This window comes from Polypterus senegalus, chromosome 10 (assembly GCF_016835505.1).
Source record: "Polypterus senegalus isolate Bchr_013 chromosome 10, ASM1683550v1, whole genome shotgun sequence".
Lineage (NCBI taxonomy): Eukaryota > Metazoa > Chordata > Cladistia > Polypteriformes > Polypteridae > Polypterus > Polypterus senegalus.
The window spans coordinates 125041180-125060266 of record NC_053163.1 but is presented as its reverse complement, the minus strand read 5'-3'; the positions used below and the strand labels follow the sequence as shown (position 1 = coordinate 125060266).

General features: G+C 42.0%; 1 protein-coding gene across 1 annotated transcript in view; it reads right to left on the bottom strand.

The window, feature by feature from the left end:
- The window catches only part of f8 (coagulation factor VIII, procoagulant component), a 131231-nt gene that overhangs the window by 97828 nt on the left and 14316 nt on the right, over positions 1-19087 (bottom strand). Inside the window, exons 2-3 of the mRNA XM_039766528.1 lie at positions 18908-19014; positions 14183-14305 (exon numbers count right to left, since the gene is read on the bottom strand). Of these exons, the coding sequence (XP_039622462.1) occupies positions 14183-14305; positions 18908-19014 (230 nt within the window). The remainder of the gene's footprint in view (positions 1-14182; positions 14306-18907; positions 19015-19087) is intronic.

Sequence of the window (19087 nt, the reverse complement as noted above, 5' to 3'; positions counted from 1 at the left end):
CAAGTGCAGCCACTATGAACTCACTTTACCACTGCTACAGGATAGTGGGAGCAGTGGCCCTTATGGTCCACACAGACGGTGCTTATGCTTTTTCTAGGAAGCCAATACAATTTGCTCACTTTAAATGATATTAAAGCAGTAAGATAATTCATATTTACATTTTATGCAAAAAACAGAAAAAACAATCATTGTAACAACATTCTTAGGGCGACATGGTAATGTAGTGGCTAGTCCTGCTGCTTCACCGATCCAAGATTGCAATGCCAGGACACAGTCCATCTGCATATTTTGTCCATGTTGGTTTTCCTCTGGGTGTTATGGTGTTTCTAACCTTGCAAGTTAGGTTGGTTGGTGATTCCAAATTGACCCAGATTTGAGTGCAAGTGTCGATGGGTGAGAGCGGGCCCTGTGTAGAATGGCGGCCTGTCCAGGGCTCTTCCAGTCTTGTGCTTGTCTTGTGCTCAGTGCTGCTGGGACATGCTTCAGCCCCCCCCCTAAACTACGTGAAAATAACTGACAATATTTCTGGATTGTCTTACTTACACCTTTAAAAAATACAATTAAAAATATAATTTTCTTTATGACGTACACTTTGCTCCACTTTTGTTTTTATCTTAATTGATTACAACTATTTTCCCAGAAATTGCAGTCCTGTTTTCATCAGAATACTAACCTCCTACATTCAGAGGCATCTCTCTGTCCTGTACTCCCTGAGATTAGATAATCCACTAATAATGCATGAATCACATGTTGCCAAAAAAATCACGAATATGGTGGAGTGACACATTATGAGTGGAATATGGCTGAAACACACTTGGCTGCCTTCCTGCTGAGTAGAGAACATTTTGTTCTTTTTTTTTTAAGATAGTTTCACATAAACAGAATCAGTCATCATATAAATCAGCATATGCCCCCTTTGACAGCTTTAGTGCATGTGTGGCACCCTTTACAGTCTTGCATATTTTAGCATTTGTCTGACCTAAATTTCATTTGAGCTTTATCTATGAGCTAAAAATGAGGAAACTCTGATTAAGTAACTTAATACACCGAAGGTACTCTTCATGTCTTCATTCAACAATTTACCTGAGGTTTGAACCCTAAGTGATTCTGTGCTGCACTGGTGTTTAAATATGTTTTTTGGCAATATTATCCTCATTTAAAATAAGCCTACTATTTTTTATCATTATTCTGGTAGTGTTTTGCTTTTTCTTCTTTATGGAAATCCTTGTGTTACTACACTCATTGCCCATCACATGACATGTTTTGTGATTACTTCCTGTTGTGATAGATGGCCAGGAACCCTGCCTCGCCAGGACGCCTGGAGGAAGGAGGGACTGAGAGAGCGGCACTTCTCTTCCCTGGGCACCAGGACGGTCCTTGATCCCTGGGGGACAGCACTTCCGGTACACCAGTAAGTGCTGACAGACCAGGGATGGTGAACACCCGGAGTGCTTCTGTGTGCAAAGGCAGCAATTCCACCACATTGGGGAGTGCTGCCGGAAATTCATCATCAAGCATCAGGAGCACATCCGGGGCATTATAAAAGGGGCCATCTCACTCCATTTGGGGAGTTGGAGTTGGGTGGAAGTGGATAGAGCTTGCGAGAGAGGAGTGAAGGTGGCCGAAGGACCGAGGACTGAGTGAACTGTAAATAGTATTTGTAAATAGTGTGTAAATAAATGTGTGTGTTGTGGACATTGCGGTGTCGTGTCTGTTTGTGGCCAGGCTAGCTATTACATGGCATCCCAGATGGGACTCTCTACCTGTTACAAGGCGAGGACCCGTTGTTAAAATAATTTGTAAAGTAGCCCGGCACAGCAGCACGAGACGCATGTCGTTTCAGCGCGGCGTGAGGAACACACGCTCCCGCGACACATACACGTTTTTGCAAACAACGCAGTCCTTTGGTGGAGTCGCACTAGGACCCTGAGGACACTGCACTTCTTGATGGGCAAGAAGACAGCCAGGTACGGCCTAACGACAGCGGGTGGCCCAAAGAAGCTCGTCGCCGATGAAAATGCTTTGTTTTGTATCTGATCTTCTATGTGCTCTATGTGTGTGAATCACTACTTGCTTCTTAAACCGGCTCTCTTCCTCCGATTGGACACAGAATCCATTACATCCATGATATTACAGCTCTCTGAATAACTAAAATACTGAGATGTATACGTGATATCATTTTCACGATGATAGGAGTTAAAGCACGTTATTAAACATGGGTTTCACAGCGCAGTGATTGTGTGCGACCTTCGATGAAATTATTTATTGCAGTAGTACTCATGGGCGGCTCTAGGCAGAGAAAGAATTGGTGGCTCCTTCCCCGCCAATGTCAATATGTTATCTTATGCACGGTGGATGGCCACGTCCGTTGCGGACACTGCATAGCCACCTCGTGCTCATGACGCAAGCATTTAACTTTTGCCGAAATTTGTTGCTGCATTTTTAGCTGTGTCGTTATTTTCTCTTTCTGTTTTATATTCAATATATATTGGCGTGGCCGCCCCTGCAGTCCTTACTTTTCTTTCTCCAAGTAACCGATCGTCACACAATCAGCTCTGTAATAGACGCTAAGCCATCTGTAAGCTTAGAGCGCCGATTCTTCAAAACGTTTAAGGAACATTGAAATATCTTTGTAGTACATGTTTATTTATTCTATCCTTCACATCAGTCCCAGTGAAGAATATAGATTATTTAAATGAAGTTAAAGTTTTACCTGTATTATATAATAAACATATTTTGCTGCATTTCATCTTAAAAATGATATCGTCATCATATGTAAATACGCACTTTATAAAGTGGCACAGGTTGTGCGATATTATAACTGTAGTGCAAGTTTACAGTGAGGTAATTATACTTATAAGTACAAACAGTTCTACAAGGTGCAATTGATTGAGTGCATTTAAAGTTCTTGGGATGAAACTGTTTCTGAACCGCGAGGTCTGTACAGGAAAGGCTTTGAAACGTTTTGCCGTGGCTGAGGTAGCGTGTGCCTGATGCTGTATCCCGATAATTCTCTTTCCGATCAGCTGCTGCTGTGATTCACACTCAGATACAGTGATATAAATACTCCAGGTGGTGCAGTGAGAGTAATATGGAAAAAGATGATCTGCTGTGGCAACCTCTAACGGGAGCAGCTGAAAGAAGAAGAAGAAGAAGTGAGAGTAACAACGCTAAAGCAGTTATGGTATTTGGAATACTATGGCTATTCCCTGGACCATTATATTGTTACAAGTTAATTACAATCAGATGTATTACATGAGGCGGCACGGTGGCGCAGTGGTAGCGCTGCTGCCTCGCAGTTAGGAGACCCGGGTTCGCTTCCCGGGTCCTCCCTGGGTGGAGTTTGCATGTTCTCCCTGTTTCTGCATGGGTTTCCTCCGGGCGCTCTGGTTTCCTCCCACTGTCCGAAGACATGCTGGTTAGGTGGATTGGTGATTCTAAATTGGCCTTGGTGTGTGGGTGTGTTTGTGTGTGTCCTGCGGTGGGTTGGAACCTGGATTGGTTCCTGCCTTGTGCCCTGTGTTGGCTGGGATTGGCTCCAGCAGACCCCCGTGACCCTGTGTTCGGATTCAGCGGGTTAGCAAATGGATGGATGGATGTATTACATGAATAAACAATATGCAGTTAGTTTCAGTGTATTTATAAAGCCGAGCCAGGAAAATAAAAGAGTAACCACACGGTAGCACTGCTTTGACGCTGGGTGCCGGCAGTCTGCAAAACCGAGCGGAGAACTTGCGTACGACAAGGTATGAGGTACCGTTGAAAAGTGCATGGCTTTACGCCAAGTGTAGGTTTTATACATCGTGATTTGAACGTGGAAAAGTTCTTACGCAACATTTCTGTGCGTACACACTGTTTATACATGAGGCCCCTGGTCTGTTGAACATGTGTTACTTTTCACAGTATTCTAAGGGTCCCCAGTATGAAAGAAGTATTTGCTGAGATTAAATTACTTGAAAATGACACAGGTCCACTGTGCAACTTTACCAGGATGCAATCAATCGGTGTTGTGATTTTCAGGTCATTTATTAGCTAGAGCTCATGGTCTATGATAGGAAAAGAATCAAGCATTGCACATGCAATTGTCACCTGTGAATGAGCCACACAAATGCACACTCTGGTGTGTTCCTCGCTGCCAGAGAAGTGTGCATAAAGGTAAATAACTTTTTTCAAGGGAATGGAATTTGGACCTTGCAATGATCCATAGAGGTCATTGTATTCATTTCTGTGCAAGTCCTGATCCTGAAATGTCACTGATTTCAAGGTTCGATTGACATTTTTGCCATTGGGGGACAAGGAGGACTAAACTTGATGGAACACCTGCTGCTTACACAGCCCATCAATCCTGCTGGTGGTCCTGACAGTAGTGCAGAACATTTAACTGTGCAGTGCATCTGTTTTTAATCTGCAGTACAGATGTTCTCGAGGGACAAAGTGTTTCATTGCTTTGCGGTTTGCTGGCAGTTGTTGCTTCACTGAGGGGGTCTACAATCCTCCAAACCCCTCGATTGTTGATCGTGTGTCATTTCCTTCTGGCGCTTGATATTTCACAGGATGCCTCAATCTCTGAATCAAGCTTCACGTGGGAAATATTTACAAGATTATTGAGACGCATAAAGGTGAATTTACTTTATATTTAAACAATTATTTTTTTGAGTTCAATTTGTTCACCCACAGTACTGTATGCAGATACAAATTTTGAAATTTGACTGCTTCATTGTTATTAAATGTGGTATTGCTTTTGTGGAAAGTGTGAACATAAATCAAACATTTTCTAGGGGTGCAGGACAGAGAAAAGATTGGGATAAACTGTGCTAGATAAAATTATTTTATTTGGCTGAATGAATAAGAAAAACACAAGAGGATCCATTTGTAAATCTGTCGACTGGCCCTGTAATCCAGGTATCAATTTGATTTCTCTTCTCCTGGTAGCATCTAGTGTTGCTCTGTCTTTTATGCACCATTACCCATGGTACTTTAAAAGGCAGCTAATACAGTAATTTCTAAAAAATTTCTTCCTTCTGCCATATGTGTACTTTCAGCACCTTCCCTCTGTATTTGCATGTATCTGAAATTCATTTTGCCGGCACTCTCTTTCTCGAATGTGTTACCGTAAAGCCTGCTTCTCAGACTCCGTCATTATTTTTTTCGAGGTGCCTTTATACTTGATACTTTTCATCTTTGAATGCGACTCTCTCTGTTTGCACCTTTACTCCTTGTTTTGTGTCTCTCACTTGCACTTCCACTTTCATTGCGTCACCAAAGCTAAACTGATCAATCAGATTGCTCTGAGGGACTGGACATAAGACCGTCATGTTTCATTATATAGTAGACTAGCTGTCCCCCATGGCTCCACCTGTGTAGTAGTGAAACAGGGCAAACTTCAAAATTCAATCTTCTTTTGGCTGCTCCCATTAGGGGTTGCCACAGCGGATCATCTTCTTCCATATCTTTCTGTCCTCTGCATCTTCTTCTGTTACTCCCATCATCTGCATGTCATCTCTCACCACATCCATAAACCTTCACTTAGGCCTTCCTTTTTTCTGGCAGCTCTATCCTTAGCATCCTTCTCCCAATATACTCAGCATCTCTCCTCTGCACAGGTCCAAACCAATGCATGCTCACCTCTCTGACTTTGTCTCCAAACCGTCCAACCTGAGCTGACTCTCTGATGTACTCATTTCTAATCTTGTCCATCCTTGTCACACCCAATGCAAATCTTAGCATCTTTAACTCTGCTACCTACAGCTCTGTCTCCTGCTTTCTGGTCAGTGCCACCCACCGTCTTCAATCCATATAACATAGCTGGTCTCTCTCTCAAAAACAACGTTACTCTTTAACAATCTCTAGATGATAATGTCTTCTGAACAAACAGGTATCGCTAGCTAAGCGGAGACAAAGTACACTCGAACACGTGGCGAGAGGTAGAGGGACTCGAATGGAAGCTGGTGCGTGAGTGAGGATGGCCCTGCAAGGCTCCCTACTCCTGAAGTCCCTACCTCCCCTCATCCCCGCAGCCTGACTCTTGGATTCATGCGAATAAATCTGTGACACAACCAAACTATGATACTTAGCGTGATGAAAGAAGCCGCAAAATCATCTGGAATGTTCAAGCAAACTATAAAAAAAACACAGTCTAAATCTCTTAAGTTTCTCTCATGAAAAGTGGACAGACATACAGAGAGACAGACAGACATTGGATTGTATATATGAAGAGAGAATACAACCAGAACTGCAGATGCAATCTTTAGGATACTAATATCACTCATAAGTCAGTTATTGTCAGATGGTGCCTAGTAACTAAGCTTGCTTTAATGGAAAAATGATCAAGAATCCGAATGAATGTAAGAGCCACAAACTACATAGAACAGACACTTTCATTTTTAGGACTGATAAAATCCACTCCACAACTGATGACATATAAATCAGACAATACTGGAGCACCAAGCACTTCTTTGGCTATTGACACTGATCCCTAAAATGAACTCTTTCTTTATGAATTCATCCAAATTTGTCCAAAACTTGCTGACCTCTAACTACATATCTTGGACTTTCTATTATCTTCCAAGAAACAAAATGGCATAGAATATTCAAATGAAAAAGTCTATGAGGCAAACATTTTACTTGGTGAACTTGGTATGCACTTAGGTAAAGAATAATTTAAAGGGGCAAAAGAGTATTTTAGTGAGATGTGAAGTGCATTACATAAAATGAGAGAAAACACACAGGAGAACAGATGTGCTTAGCATCTCTGTGTGAGACAAACGCATTAAACAGAAAGTGCAGATGGAGCCTAAGGTGAGCAGCACAATGAGGCAAACAATTGTATATTCATTTTATTGATATTATCCACACATTTTTAAAATTAATTTTGGTTTTCTAAGTCATCAGGGGAGTTGAGGTAAAGCATTTACTGAACTGGATAACTGGGCAATATACAGAGATGGGTAGTTTAGAAAGAAATCCTGTTTAAAAAGCTCAGGTGAAACAGAAATGAAACTTAAGATTTAATTTACACCTCTGTGCATTATCATCAGTGTCATTATTTGACTAGCAAAGAATAAATAATCCGAAAATACGGAGATCTTTCACATGATAACATACACCTTCATTTAAGGATAAGTGCCTGTGTGTCTGTGTGTCCATCCAGTTTCTGTGTCTCTGTCATTCCAACAAATGGTGCATCAGAAACATTTATTGTATTCGTAATTCACGCAGAAGACACTTCTCACTAACGTTTGTAGTAATGCATTTTATTACAATAAATATTTGTGATGCACCATCTGTTGGAATGACAAATACAATTCATTGTATTACTATATGCATTACAAAATACATTCCAAAAGACAGTGCACTGCAAACATTAACACTGAGGTCTACTTTGATAAAAGAATAAATGGACTGAAACACGTTTTATTATTTTGCTTCTTCTGGCTGGTAACTGTGATGCTATATGCTTTTCCTATGCTGTAATTTACCTTCTAGATCACACATTTGCACCCTTGACTCTTCTATTTAATTTGAATTTTCTGGTCACCAGTGTCATGGAACAGTCATTTGTAAAAGTTAACTTTATACTCAATGAGCAAATCATTAGCAATACTACAATAATACTGGGCAGGGCCTCCTTTTGCTCACAAAACAGCCTAAATTCTTTGTGCCATTGATTCCACAAGATGTTGAGAACATGCCATTGGCAATCTGGCCCATGCTGACATGAATGCATCATGCACTTTTTACAGATTTGTCATTTGCACATTCATGCTGCGAATCTCCCGCTCTACTACATCCCCGAGTTATTCTACTGAATTCAGGCCCAGTGACTGGGAAGACCACTGAAGAACACTGAACTCCTTGTCACGTTCATGACACCAGATTCAGATGACTTCTGCTTTGTGACATGGTGCATTATCATGCTGCAAGCCGTCATTAGCAGATGGATAAACCAGATGCACAATGGTCAGCAACAATACTGAAACAGGCTGTGACATTCAAGCAATGACTGATTGGTAATAAGTGGCCGAAAGTGTGCCAAGAAAGCACTCCTCACACCATTACACCACCACCTTCACCAGCCTGGACTATTGACACAAGGCAGGTTGGGTGCATGGATCAATGCTGTTGGTGCCAAATGCTAATACTACCATCTGTGAACCTCTGCAGCAACTGAGATCCATCAGACTAGGTCACATTTTCCCAGTTTCCAACTGTCCAGTTTTGGTGAGACTGTGCCCACCACACCACACTTGGCTGACAGGAGTGAAGCCTGACATGGGCTTCTGCTTTTGTAGCCCAGCCAACTCAAAGTTTGACGTGTTGTGCTTTCTGAGATGTTTTTCTGCTTACCACAGTTGTACAGAGTGGTTATCTGAGTTGCCATAGCCTTTCTGTCCCAGTCTAGCCTTCCTCCTTTGATGTCTCATCACCAAGGAATTTCTGTTTACAGAACCATCACTCACTAGACGATTTTTGTTTTTCACACTATTCTGAGTAACCTCTACAGAGCAGACTGTTATGTGTGGAAGCCACAGGGGAAAAGCAGTTACAGAAATACTCAAACCAGCCCATCTGGCACTAAAAATCATGCCATGATCAAATCACTGAGATCTCATTTTTCTCCATTCTGGTGTTCAATGTGAACATTAACTGATGCTCCTGACCTGCATCTGTATGATTTTATGCATTGTGTTGCTGCCACATGATTGGATGATTAGATAACTGCACTGATAAGCAGGTGTTCTGATTATTTTGCTCACTGAGTGCAGTTTAGGGTTGTTTCGTTGAGTCAGTCAAGTCCCTCATATGCTTTGACTACTTAAACTAAATTTCAAAGTTCTGACATTTTAACCTCTAATGTGTCTCTGGTTTACATTTCCATCTATTGATCTGAGTTGTCTGATTCCTGCTTTTCTGCCTGGGTATTTTGCTATCGTACCACCATTTTCTTTGAATCAGTTTCAGGCTTCTGACTTCTTATTTATTTTTCTGGCAATTCTCTTCATTTTGTGACTGCAAGAATCGCAGACATGGGTTCAGCTGTTATTATTCGATTTCACTGTTTTATTACTTTATTTTTCCATTTTAGTTACATGTAAGGATTTGGAAGGTTGTTGAACCCATCCATCCATCCGTCCATCCTCTTCCGCTTATCCGAGGTTGGGTCACGGGGGCAGCAGCTTAAGCAGAGAGGCCCAGACTTCCCTCTCCCCGACCACTTCTTCTAGTTCTTCCGGGAGAATCCCAAGGTGTTCCCAGGCCAACCGGGAGACATAGTCCCTCCAGCGTGTCCTGGGTCTTCCCCGGGGCCTTCTCCTGGTTGGACGTGCCCGGAACACCTCACCAGGTAGGCGTCCAGGAGGCATCCTGATCAGATGCCCGAGCCACCTCATCTGACTCCTCTTGATGCAGAGGAGCAGCGGCTTTACTCTGAGCTCCTCCTGGATGACTGAGCTTCTCACCCTATCTTTAAGGGAAAGCCCAGACACCTCGTGGAGGAAACTCATTTCAGCCGCTTGTATTCGCGATCTTGTTCTTTCGGTCACTACCCATAGCTCATGACCATAGGTGAGGGTAGGAACGTAGATTGACTGGTAAATTGAGAGCTTTGCCTTACGGCTCAGCTCCTTTTTCACCACGACAGACCGATACAGAGCCCGCATCACTGCGGATGCCACACCGATCCGCCTGTCAATCTCACGATCCATTCTTCCCTCACTCGTGAACAAGACCCCGAGATACTTAAACTCCTGCACTTGGGGCAGGATCTCTCCCCCAGCCCTGAGAGGGCACTCCACCCTTTTCCGCCTGAGGAACATGGTCTCGGATTTGGAGGTGCTGATTCCCATGCCAGCCACTTCACACTCAGCTAAGAACTGATCCAGAGAGAGCTGAAGATAATGGCCTGATGAAGCAAACAGGACAACATCATCTGCAAAAAGCATTGACCCAATCCTGAGTCCACCAAACCGGACACCCTCAACACCCTGGCTGCGCCTAGAAATTCTGTCCATAAAAGTTCTGAACAGAATCGGTGACAAAGGGCAGCCCTGGCGGAGTCCAACTCTCACTGGAAACGGGCTCAACTTACTGCCGGCAATGCGGACCAGGCTCTGACACTGGTTGTACAGGACGGAACAGCTCTTATCAGGGGGTCCGGAACCCCATACTCCCGGAGCACCCCCCACAGGACTCTCCAAGGGACACGGTCGAACACCTTTTCCAAGTCCGCAAAACACATGTAGACTGGTTGGGCAAACTCCCATGCACCCTCCAGGACTCTACTAAGGATGTAGATCTGGTCCACTGTTCCGGGAGCAGGATGAAAACCACACTGTTCCTCCTAAATCCGAGGTTCGACTATCCGATGGACCCTCCTCTCCAGGACCCCCAGTCTTTCCAGGGAGACTGGAAAGAAGGGGACCACCACCCCAGTCTGCCAATCCAGAGGCACTGTCCCCGATGTCCATGCGATGTTGCAGAGACGTGTCAACCAAGACAGTCCTACAACATCCAGAGCCTTGAGGAACTCCGGACGTATCTCATCCACCCCCGGGGCCCTGCCACCAAGGAGTTGACTTCAGCCCCAGAGATGGGGGAGCCCTCCTCCGAGTCCCCAGGTTCTGCTTCCTCATTGGAAGGCATGTTAGTGGGATTGAGGAGGTCTTCGAACTACTCCCCCCACCGACCCACAACGTCCCGAGTCAAGGTCAGCAGCACACCATCCCCACCATATACAGTGCTGACACTGCACTGCTTCCCTCTCCTAAGTGTGAGTTGGGTAGTGGCCGAAGGCGGGGACCTTGGCGGTCCTATCCTCGGTTACAGAAGCTGGCTTTAGGGACGTGGAATGTCATCTCTCTGAAGGGGAAGGAGCCTGAGCTAGTGCGTGAGGTCGAGAGGTTCCGGCTAGATATACTCGGGCTCACCTCAGCGCGCAGCTTGGACTCTGGAACCAATCTCCTTGAGAGGGGCTGGACTCTCTACCACTCTGGAGTTGCCACCGGTGAGAGGCGCCGAGTGGGTGTGGGCATACTTATTGCCCCCCAACTTGGAGCCTGTACATTGGGGTTTACCCTAGTGGATGAGACCTCCCTCCGCCTTCGGGTGGGGGGACGGGTCCTGACTGCTGTTTGTGCGTTGAACGGCAGTTTGGAGTACCCGTCCTTTTTGGAGTCCCTAGAGGGCATAGCTTCTGGGGACTCCCTCGTACCACTGGGAGACTTCAGTGCTCACATGGTCAATGATAGTGAGACCTGGAAGGGCGTGACTGGGAGGAATGGGCCTCCCGACCTGAATCCAAGCGGTGTTTTGTTATTGGACTTCTGTGCTTGTCACAGATTGTCCATAACGAACACCATGTTCAAGCATAGGGGTGTTCATATGTGTACTTGGCACCAGGACAACCCTAGGCCACAGTTCAATGATCGACTTTGTGGCCGTGTTGCGGCCACATGTCTTGGACACTCGGGTGAAGAGAGGGGCGGAGCTGTCAACTGATCACCACCTGGTGGTGAGTTGGCTTCGATGGTGGGGGAGGATGCTGGTCAGGCCTGGTAGTCCCAAACGTGTTGTGAGGGTGTGGGAACATCTGGCAGTCCTCTGTCAGAAGTAGCTTCAACTCCCACCTTCGGCAGAACTTCGACCACGTCCCGAGGGAGGTGGGGGACATTGAGTCCGAATGGACTATGTTCCGTGCCTCTATTGTTGAGGTGGCTGACCGGAGCTGTGACCGTAAGGTAGTCGGTGCCTGTTGTGGCGGCAATTCCCGAACCCGTTGGTGGACACCGGCGGTGAGGGATGCTGTCAACCTGAAGAAGGAGTCCTACCGGACCCTTTTATCCTGTGGGACTCTGGAGGTGGCTAATAGGTACCGACAGGCCAAGCGGAATGGTGGTTGCTGAGGCAAAAACTCGGACATGGGAGGAGTTTGGGGAGGCCATGGAGAACGACTTTCGGACGGCTTCAAGGAGATTCTGGTATTCCTTCCGGTTGTTAAACCCATTTTTGATTATAGTTTCTATGTAAACACCTTATCATCATATTCTTATTTTAATGTCTTTCCACAGCACCATTTTATTATCTGTGGGAGCCACTATTTTGGACTTACTTTATGTCTGGTGCTACCTACACTGCTATGCTGGACAACCAAAGATGGCAACCCGTGAAGTTAGTTGAAGAATTTTTTGGTTATCCGATTTCTGGATGTAGAGAAAAGCCAAGCAAAATGACACCTTTTATTGGCTAACTAAAAAGATTACAATATGCAAGCTTTCGAGGCAACTCAGGCCCCTTCTTCTGATTACATCTTGCCTGAAGAATGGGCCTGAGTTGCCTCGAAAGCTTGCATATTGTAATCTTTTTAGTTAGCCAATAAAAGGTGTCATTTTGCTTGGCTTTTCTCTTCATTCATAATGGTTAACACGGTACAACAACCTAGTACTACGAATTCTGGATAAAAATATTCAGTTGGGAGAGCATTATATTTATTGATTTTCTGGTTATGGCAGAGATCAATTTAGACTTGCTAGTTTTGAACGTCACAAGGCTTTAGACTGCATTAAAAATAGTCCTCAATTAGCGCGTTTACATGAGCTTCAATAACCCGATTATTCACAGAAGCCTTATTTCTAAAATGCTATGTGAACACTTATTCTGTTCAGAGAAATCGGGTTATTGGCCCTGAGAAAACTGATTAACTGCTGAAAGGTTCTCTGGAAATAACGCAATTACATGGCCATGTAAATGCACAGCTGGGTGACTGTTAAAGACATTGTAGTCTGCATGTGTCCCTTAAACTCAGTCAACCAGTGTGTGTATTTGTCAGCAGCCACATCTAGAAGCGTCCACGAAATACATTTCCAGAAACAAAAGTTCGGGCGATCACATTATTCCTTCTCCTGACTGAAATAAGCTATCTCGGTATTTCAGAAACCGTTTAATGTGTATTGAGGAGCTGAGCGTACGGCAATAAACTCAGCAGCACAGTCTCGAAAGCAGTGGGGTATCACTTAAAAGTAATGTTTGTCATATCATCCGATTAAGTTTCAAAATAACAAGTAACCTAAGGGCTTGTTTATACTTCATGCTCAGAACGCAGACGTGCACACATCATGGCTGCGAGTTGCAGTACCAGCAAAACGTCGGGGGGCGCAGTGTGATAAAAGTCGGAACGTGACGTCAGAGTCTCTTTTTACTATCTACATGTGACAGAAAGCCGCTTTGCGGATCCTACGAGATCAGTGTGCGTGTTTCGATGTTTGATGACTGGTTGGATGTGGTGAAGCAAAATGCCGACATACAGATGCATTTTTGGTGCTTTTATATTCAAGCGTCGCATATTCTCCATCGTAATTAAACGATACATTTTAAAAGTCTCACATACCATCTTTTGTGCCGTCTTTTTTTTTTTTTTAACTTCGTAACAGCAACATAATCTACAGCGCTATATTTGAGCCACTGAGAAAAAAATTATGGACATGGTGAAAACATGTCTTTTGTGATTAAAGTGGAAATTTCGGCTTTGATCTCGAAATGTCTACTTTAACTTCGTAGTTTACTTTATCATTAAAGCAGACCATCGTAAACGTCACCCCAGTTTTTAATCACTACGGCAAGCAGCAATAGATCACCACACAGAACACATTAAATGTATGATATTCCAACTCTCTGCAAAGTTAGAATCTTTAGATTTATACTTGATATCACTGTGTGTAATCCGCTGTGTAACAAACCTTTAAATAAAGCATCAATTTCAATAAACATATTTAACACAAGAAAATGATCAGTCACCAGGCTTGTTTTTGGATTCTCAGGGGCCAGTTATGACGGTTAAGTCTTTATTTTGCACAGTTTAATGACATCAGAGCGTTTTGCCAGTGGAGACTTGCTGAAGATTACTTGCGCATGTAAATGCGGATTATTAAGAAACCAGGTTTGTGCCTTAATCAAGTTATTTACCTTAACCGGATTGTGTGTGTGCATGTAAACACACTGAATTATTTAATTAATTAATTACTGTGGCAGAATACATGTTCACCATTTGCTGCCCTTGCCTCTCAATTCAGTCTTACTCTCAGGATCCTTCTATGTTAAAGGATGATTAGACTTATTAGCGCATAGAAGTCTTCCAAACAACTTTTGTTATTTCTGCGAAACTAAAATCTGCAAAACAAACATGACATACCTTCTGATTGCTTCCAGTATGTAATACCAATCGGATTCACACTGTAGGGACGAGAAGCAAAGTTCTTGAAGTTAACTATCACCTTATCGTTGACTTCAGCTTTTATAGTAGGACCTAAAATACCTGAAAGAAAAAACAAACACAAATACACAGACTTTAGAAAGGACACTTACTCAACATCTTAATTGAAGTAACAGCATCTTTACACTTTCTGATCTCTTAGCTTCAAATGTAACCCTTTCAAAGTTTCTACAGAGGATGAAGTCTGCTGAAAATTAAGTAAAGATTTCAAATGTCCAGGTTGCTATGGCTCTTCAGTTAAATTCCTAAAATAAACAGTACATAGACACAGCAGAAGTAGTCCTAGTATTGTCATGCATACGTTTGTCTCATCCGTACAGGACATATTTAAACATTATTTTAATGGCTAACTAGGGGGCTTCGTCCCCTGCTCGCTTCGCCAACCCCTTTTCTCCCCCCACTGGCATTGAAGAGGGGAGCTAAACACACCCCAGAGAGACGAGGCCGCTCCTCCGAAACCCCTCTTAAACAGTAATATAATGGGAAACAAATAGTTTTTTTATCTCCTCTTTGCTCGATCAGCTGCTGGATTGCTGCTGCTGCTGCCATGCTGAGTGATTTGCATTTCGTCTCTCTTCTCCCCCAGACATATCCTCAAACACCATTCAATCTCTTTTTTGCTGTTCCATTATTTCACTGAGTAATATTTTCCATTTGTTTGCGCTAATGCAATCTTTACTCTCATTTTTTTTTGAGACTTTTGAATTTTCCTACTTTCGTTATCTCTATCCTGCTCTTCATGTGTATCACGGGACTTGCTTCCAAAGGTTGTAAGTAGGACGTGACTTGTCCGTCTCACGGGACATGAAAATTTCTCTGTCTCTCTTCAATAGATCACGTCTCATTACAGTTTCTTTTTTTTATATTAGAGAGATATGAATTTTGAATATTGCAAACATCTGGCTTTAGCTTTTCATTTTTTGTATATATATATATATATATATATATATTTTTTGCTTCATGTTTTTCTGTGTACTGACAATTCTTCTGAATTCATCCTTTAGTCTTGTTTGCATCCCTGCTGCTTGTAAATAAAACAAAACTAATTATAACACAGTTATCACAGTCAGATCCCATTCATGCACAAAGAGGTGCTGGCAGTCAATATTTTATTTATGCTATGTGCTTTACCTACTTAGACCTGATCTCGTCTGCTTTATGAGGTTTTGAACTGTGGTCAATTCATTTTTATTGTTACCTCGTGTTTCCTTTTTCATTCTGCACTTGTCCTTTATTTTTACCATTTTTTGTTATTATCATGTGGTGCATCTGTGTCTGAACTGCTGTGAAGGTGCTATCTGGGGACAAAAGCTTGTCAAACCGACCCCATTACTTTACAGGGGTCTCCAATCCCCCAAAACCCTCAATCGTTGACTCCCGTTGATGCTACACCTAACCCAAGGATCATCAATTAAGTGTCTAAACCTCATAGGGGATATGTTTACAAGATTATTGACATGTATAAAGGTAAATTGCTCCTTTTATATTCAAAAAGAGTTAAAAGCTAATTTTTTTTTAAATTTTGTTTGTTCACCTGCAGTACTGTATGTGGTTCTGTTAGTGGTTCAAAAATGAGAAAACTGATTTCTTCAACTTCAAATGTGCTATTACTTTTTTAAGGGGTGCAAACATAAATCAAGCATTTTCTAGGGGTTTTGGCCATAAAAAAGGTTGGGAACAGCTGGTTTAGGCTCTCTCTGATTCTTGGTACATAATGATTTCAACAAACTCTGTATAATCTTAGTGTTTGAAACATACCGTGTGTTTGACTTAATCTCTGTATATCAGTAAATGCAATGCTTCTGCATTTCACTATAGCACAGCTGAGTACTTGTCATTACTGCTTCACAGCTCTATGAACTCGGGTCCAGTAACTGCCTTCTTGGAGTTTACTCATTCTCCCAATGCTCAGGTGTGATACTACAGTTTCTGTCTGTGCCCCAAAGACATGCATGTTGAATTAAAGTGACAAGATCTAAGAGAGCGCGTGTCTGCGATGGACTGTCGTTCCACCGAGGGCCGATTCCTGCCTTGTCTGCTATGTTACTGTTGCTCCCTGTCACCCTGTAATGGGATAAGTGGGTTCAGAAAATGGATGGATGGGCCGAGATTTATTGTAGGAACTAAGGGGTTCCCCCCTGCTTGCTTTGCTTGTCAACACCCCCGGCCTGCATTATGCACCAGCCACTTTGTGTCTCTGCCGCTTGCATTGTGAAGAGGGGAGATAAATGCAACCAAAAGAGACGTGGTTGCTCCTCCAAAACCCCTTCTTAAACGGTGATACAATGGGAAATAAATAGTTTTTTTTAACCTCCTCTTTACTCAATCAGCTGCTGGCTTGCTGCTGCTACTGTGCCGCGTGATCTGCATCTCGCACGAAGCTTCGCATATTTAAAAGCCTGTACAGCCGCTGTCCTACTCTTTGTCTTTTATTTCCAGCCCCGGGCGTGGTTAAATTTTTTGACACAAAGTCTCACATCACGTGACGTGAGTTCTTGATATTTTTTAGTTTATAATTTAAAAATAGAATAAGAATCTGAAAATCTAAAAACAGCACATTAAAGTTCGATAAATTCTGAAAAGAATGATACCAAACATATATATGTAGGTTTTAAAATAAGCCTGATTTAAAGTGTAACAAACAAGTGACATAAAAACATCACATAAAATTGTTGCACAAAATCATTGCACTTTTAGGCTTAGGATTTTATAAATATAGATTAGATAAGTTCTTTTTATGTGAGATTTTTGTTTTGTACTGTACATTGAGTTCTTAGAAAAAAGTAGCAGTATTTAGTATGCAGTGTACTTTCTGTCTTTATTGATTTGAGGCTTACAAGGAGATTATTTCAGTTGTTAAATTAGATTGCGGAGGATGAATGCCTGTAACATATTAAATAAGGCAGCACATCAGTTCATAACTCATAGTGCATTTCCGGCTCTAAATACATATACAAAGGTAAATATTAGCAGCTCTTCAAATAATTTGAGACATGGCTTTTAGAATCTAATCTGCCAGGATGCCATTAGACAACGTTCTGATTAATTTTATTTATGTTCGTTGATATTAAAGAATAGTCTAAGCCTCTTTCAAGTTGTTTCTTCACAATCATGGTGATGCATTTGCCATGCAAAACTGTGTTCTAAAGTGAAACATTTTCTATACATTTTAAAAAATGCATACCCTGTCCTGGCGTTTTACAGTTAAATCTATGGGGCATGGGGCTTCAACAGAAAAAAAAAACATAAAAACTTAGCAAATACATCCTCTTTGAGATTCGATTAAAGATAACCTGACTTCCGTGTTTCAGACACATGTTTGCGACAACAAAAGGACTCTGGAAACAATCATTTTATCGCATATTCCTGGTACTGTTTTTCTCAAGGTAAAGATAGGTTTTCTATTCATCTGTGTGAGTTCTCACATAAATATGCAAGTAATTCAAAACAAAACCAACCATATGGCACAAAAAGTTTACTGTGATTTGGGCCTTCGAGAGGAAACCACGCCACGGAGGACACTTATTGCAGAAAATGACAAATGCTGAGCTTCTTTTAAATTGTCTGAATCCCATAATAGTTGGAGGTTTGTTTTTTTTTTTGTTCAAAAATGACATGTATAAGTTATTTTACAATGTGTGTGTAATCACAAGATGCAGATCGATACTCGACAACTATCTTGACTTGAAAAACAAACGTATTCAGTGAATTTTTAGTCTCCCATGCCCCATAAGGCTCCACTATAAAACAGCAGGACATGATTTATATATTTCTTAAATTATAGAATATACTTTAGAACACAATTTCTTGGGGCAAATTTATATATACCATGTTTCTGAACAGATAACTTTGATTTGTAAAATACCGAATTTAAACTTTTAAGCTTGTTATTTTCATGATTTCACTTGTGTCACCATTTTACTGGTGCATTATTGCTGTTATGTGCTCCTGTGTTGTTGATGGTGACATCACGATTAACTAACCATGTAGGCCAATGGCAATATGGCTTATGATGTCGACAAGCTGCCTTTATAAATCACTTCAAGCCTTGGATCATCAAAGCTGAAATCCGCAATAGCTTAGCTTTATAGAAACTCAAATTAGGTTTAGTTTGGTTATAATTTGCTTGGACCTTCAACTTAATGTGTTGGTTTTAGTGACTGTCATGTATCAGATATGTGCCTGTAACTCTTTCTCTGCTGTTCCAACTAAAGTTTCTTCTAAATAATGAACACAATGAGCACCTCAGAGCACATGAATCATTCAATTTAATGCCATTTTATTAAGTGTCTGCACATTGTATACTCTTACTAACAGCCTGATGTTTGTTCTCATTGGAGTTATTAGTAGAATTTTGCTCTTCTTGCAGCCTTGTGGCTACTGTAAGATCGGCATGTTTTTCTTAATTCTCTCATTATCACTCATCACACTGTCCCATTTTCTAAAACCTGATATTTTAGTGATTTACAGGTTGTTTTTTTTACACAAAGCAGTCTTAAGGATGGTCGTTTTAGTGAAGATCTAAATAACAGTTGTAAATAACAGTCAAAGAAACTAAATCCTGGTTTTACATAGGAGACTGTACACTTGAAATTCCTGAATTCCTAGAATCTTAAACTCGTAAATTCAACATATTTCATTTACCCATCCATGAAGGTTTGGACTTTGGTCTGGTGAATGTCGAGTCTGTGTATTCCCAGTATACTGCTTTGGTGTACTTTTGGATTTCTTCTTGGGAACGCTGAAAGTTTCTGCAATATATGTAAGTGTTGAAAGTGAATTCACTTGCATATTTTTTATAACATTTCAAAGAGAAGAATTAAA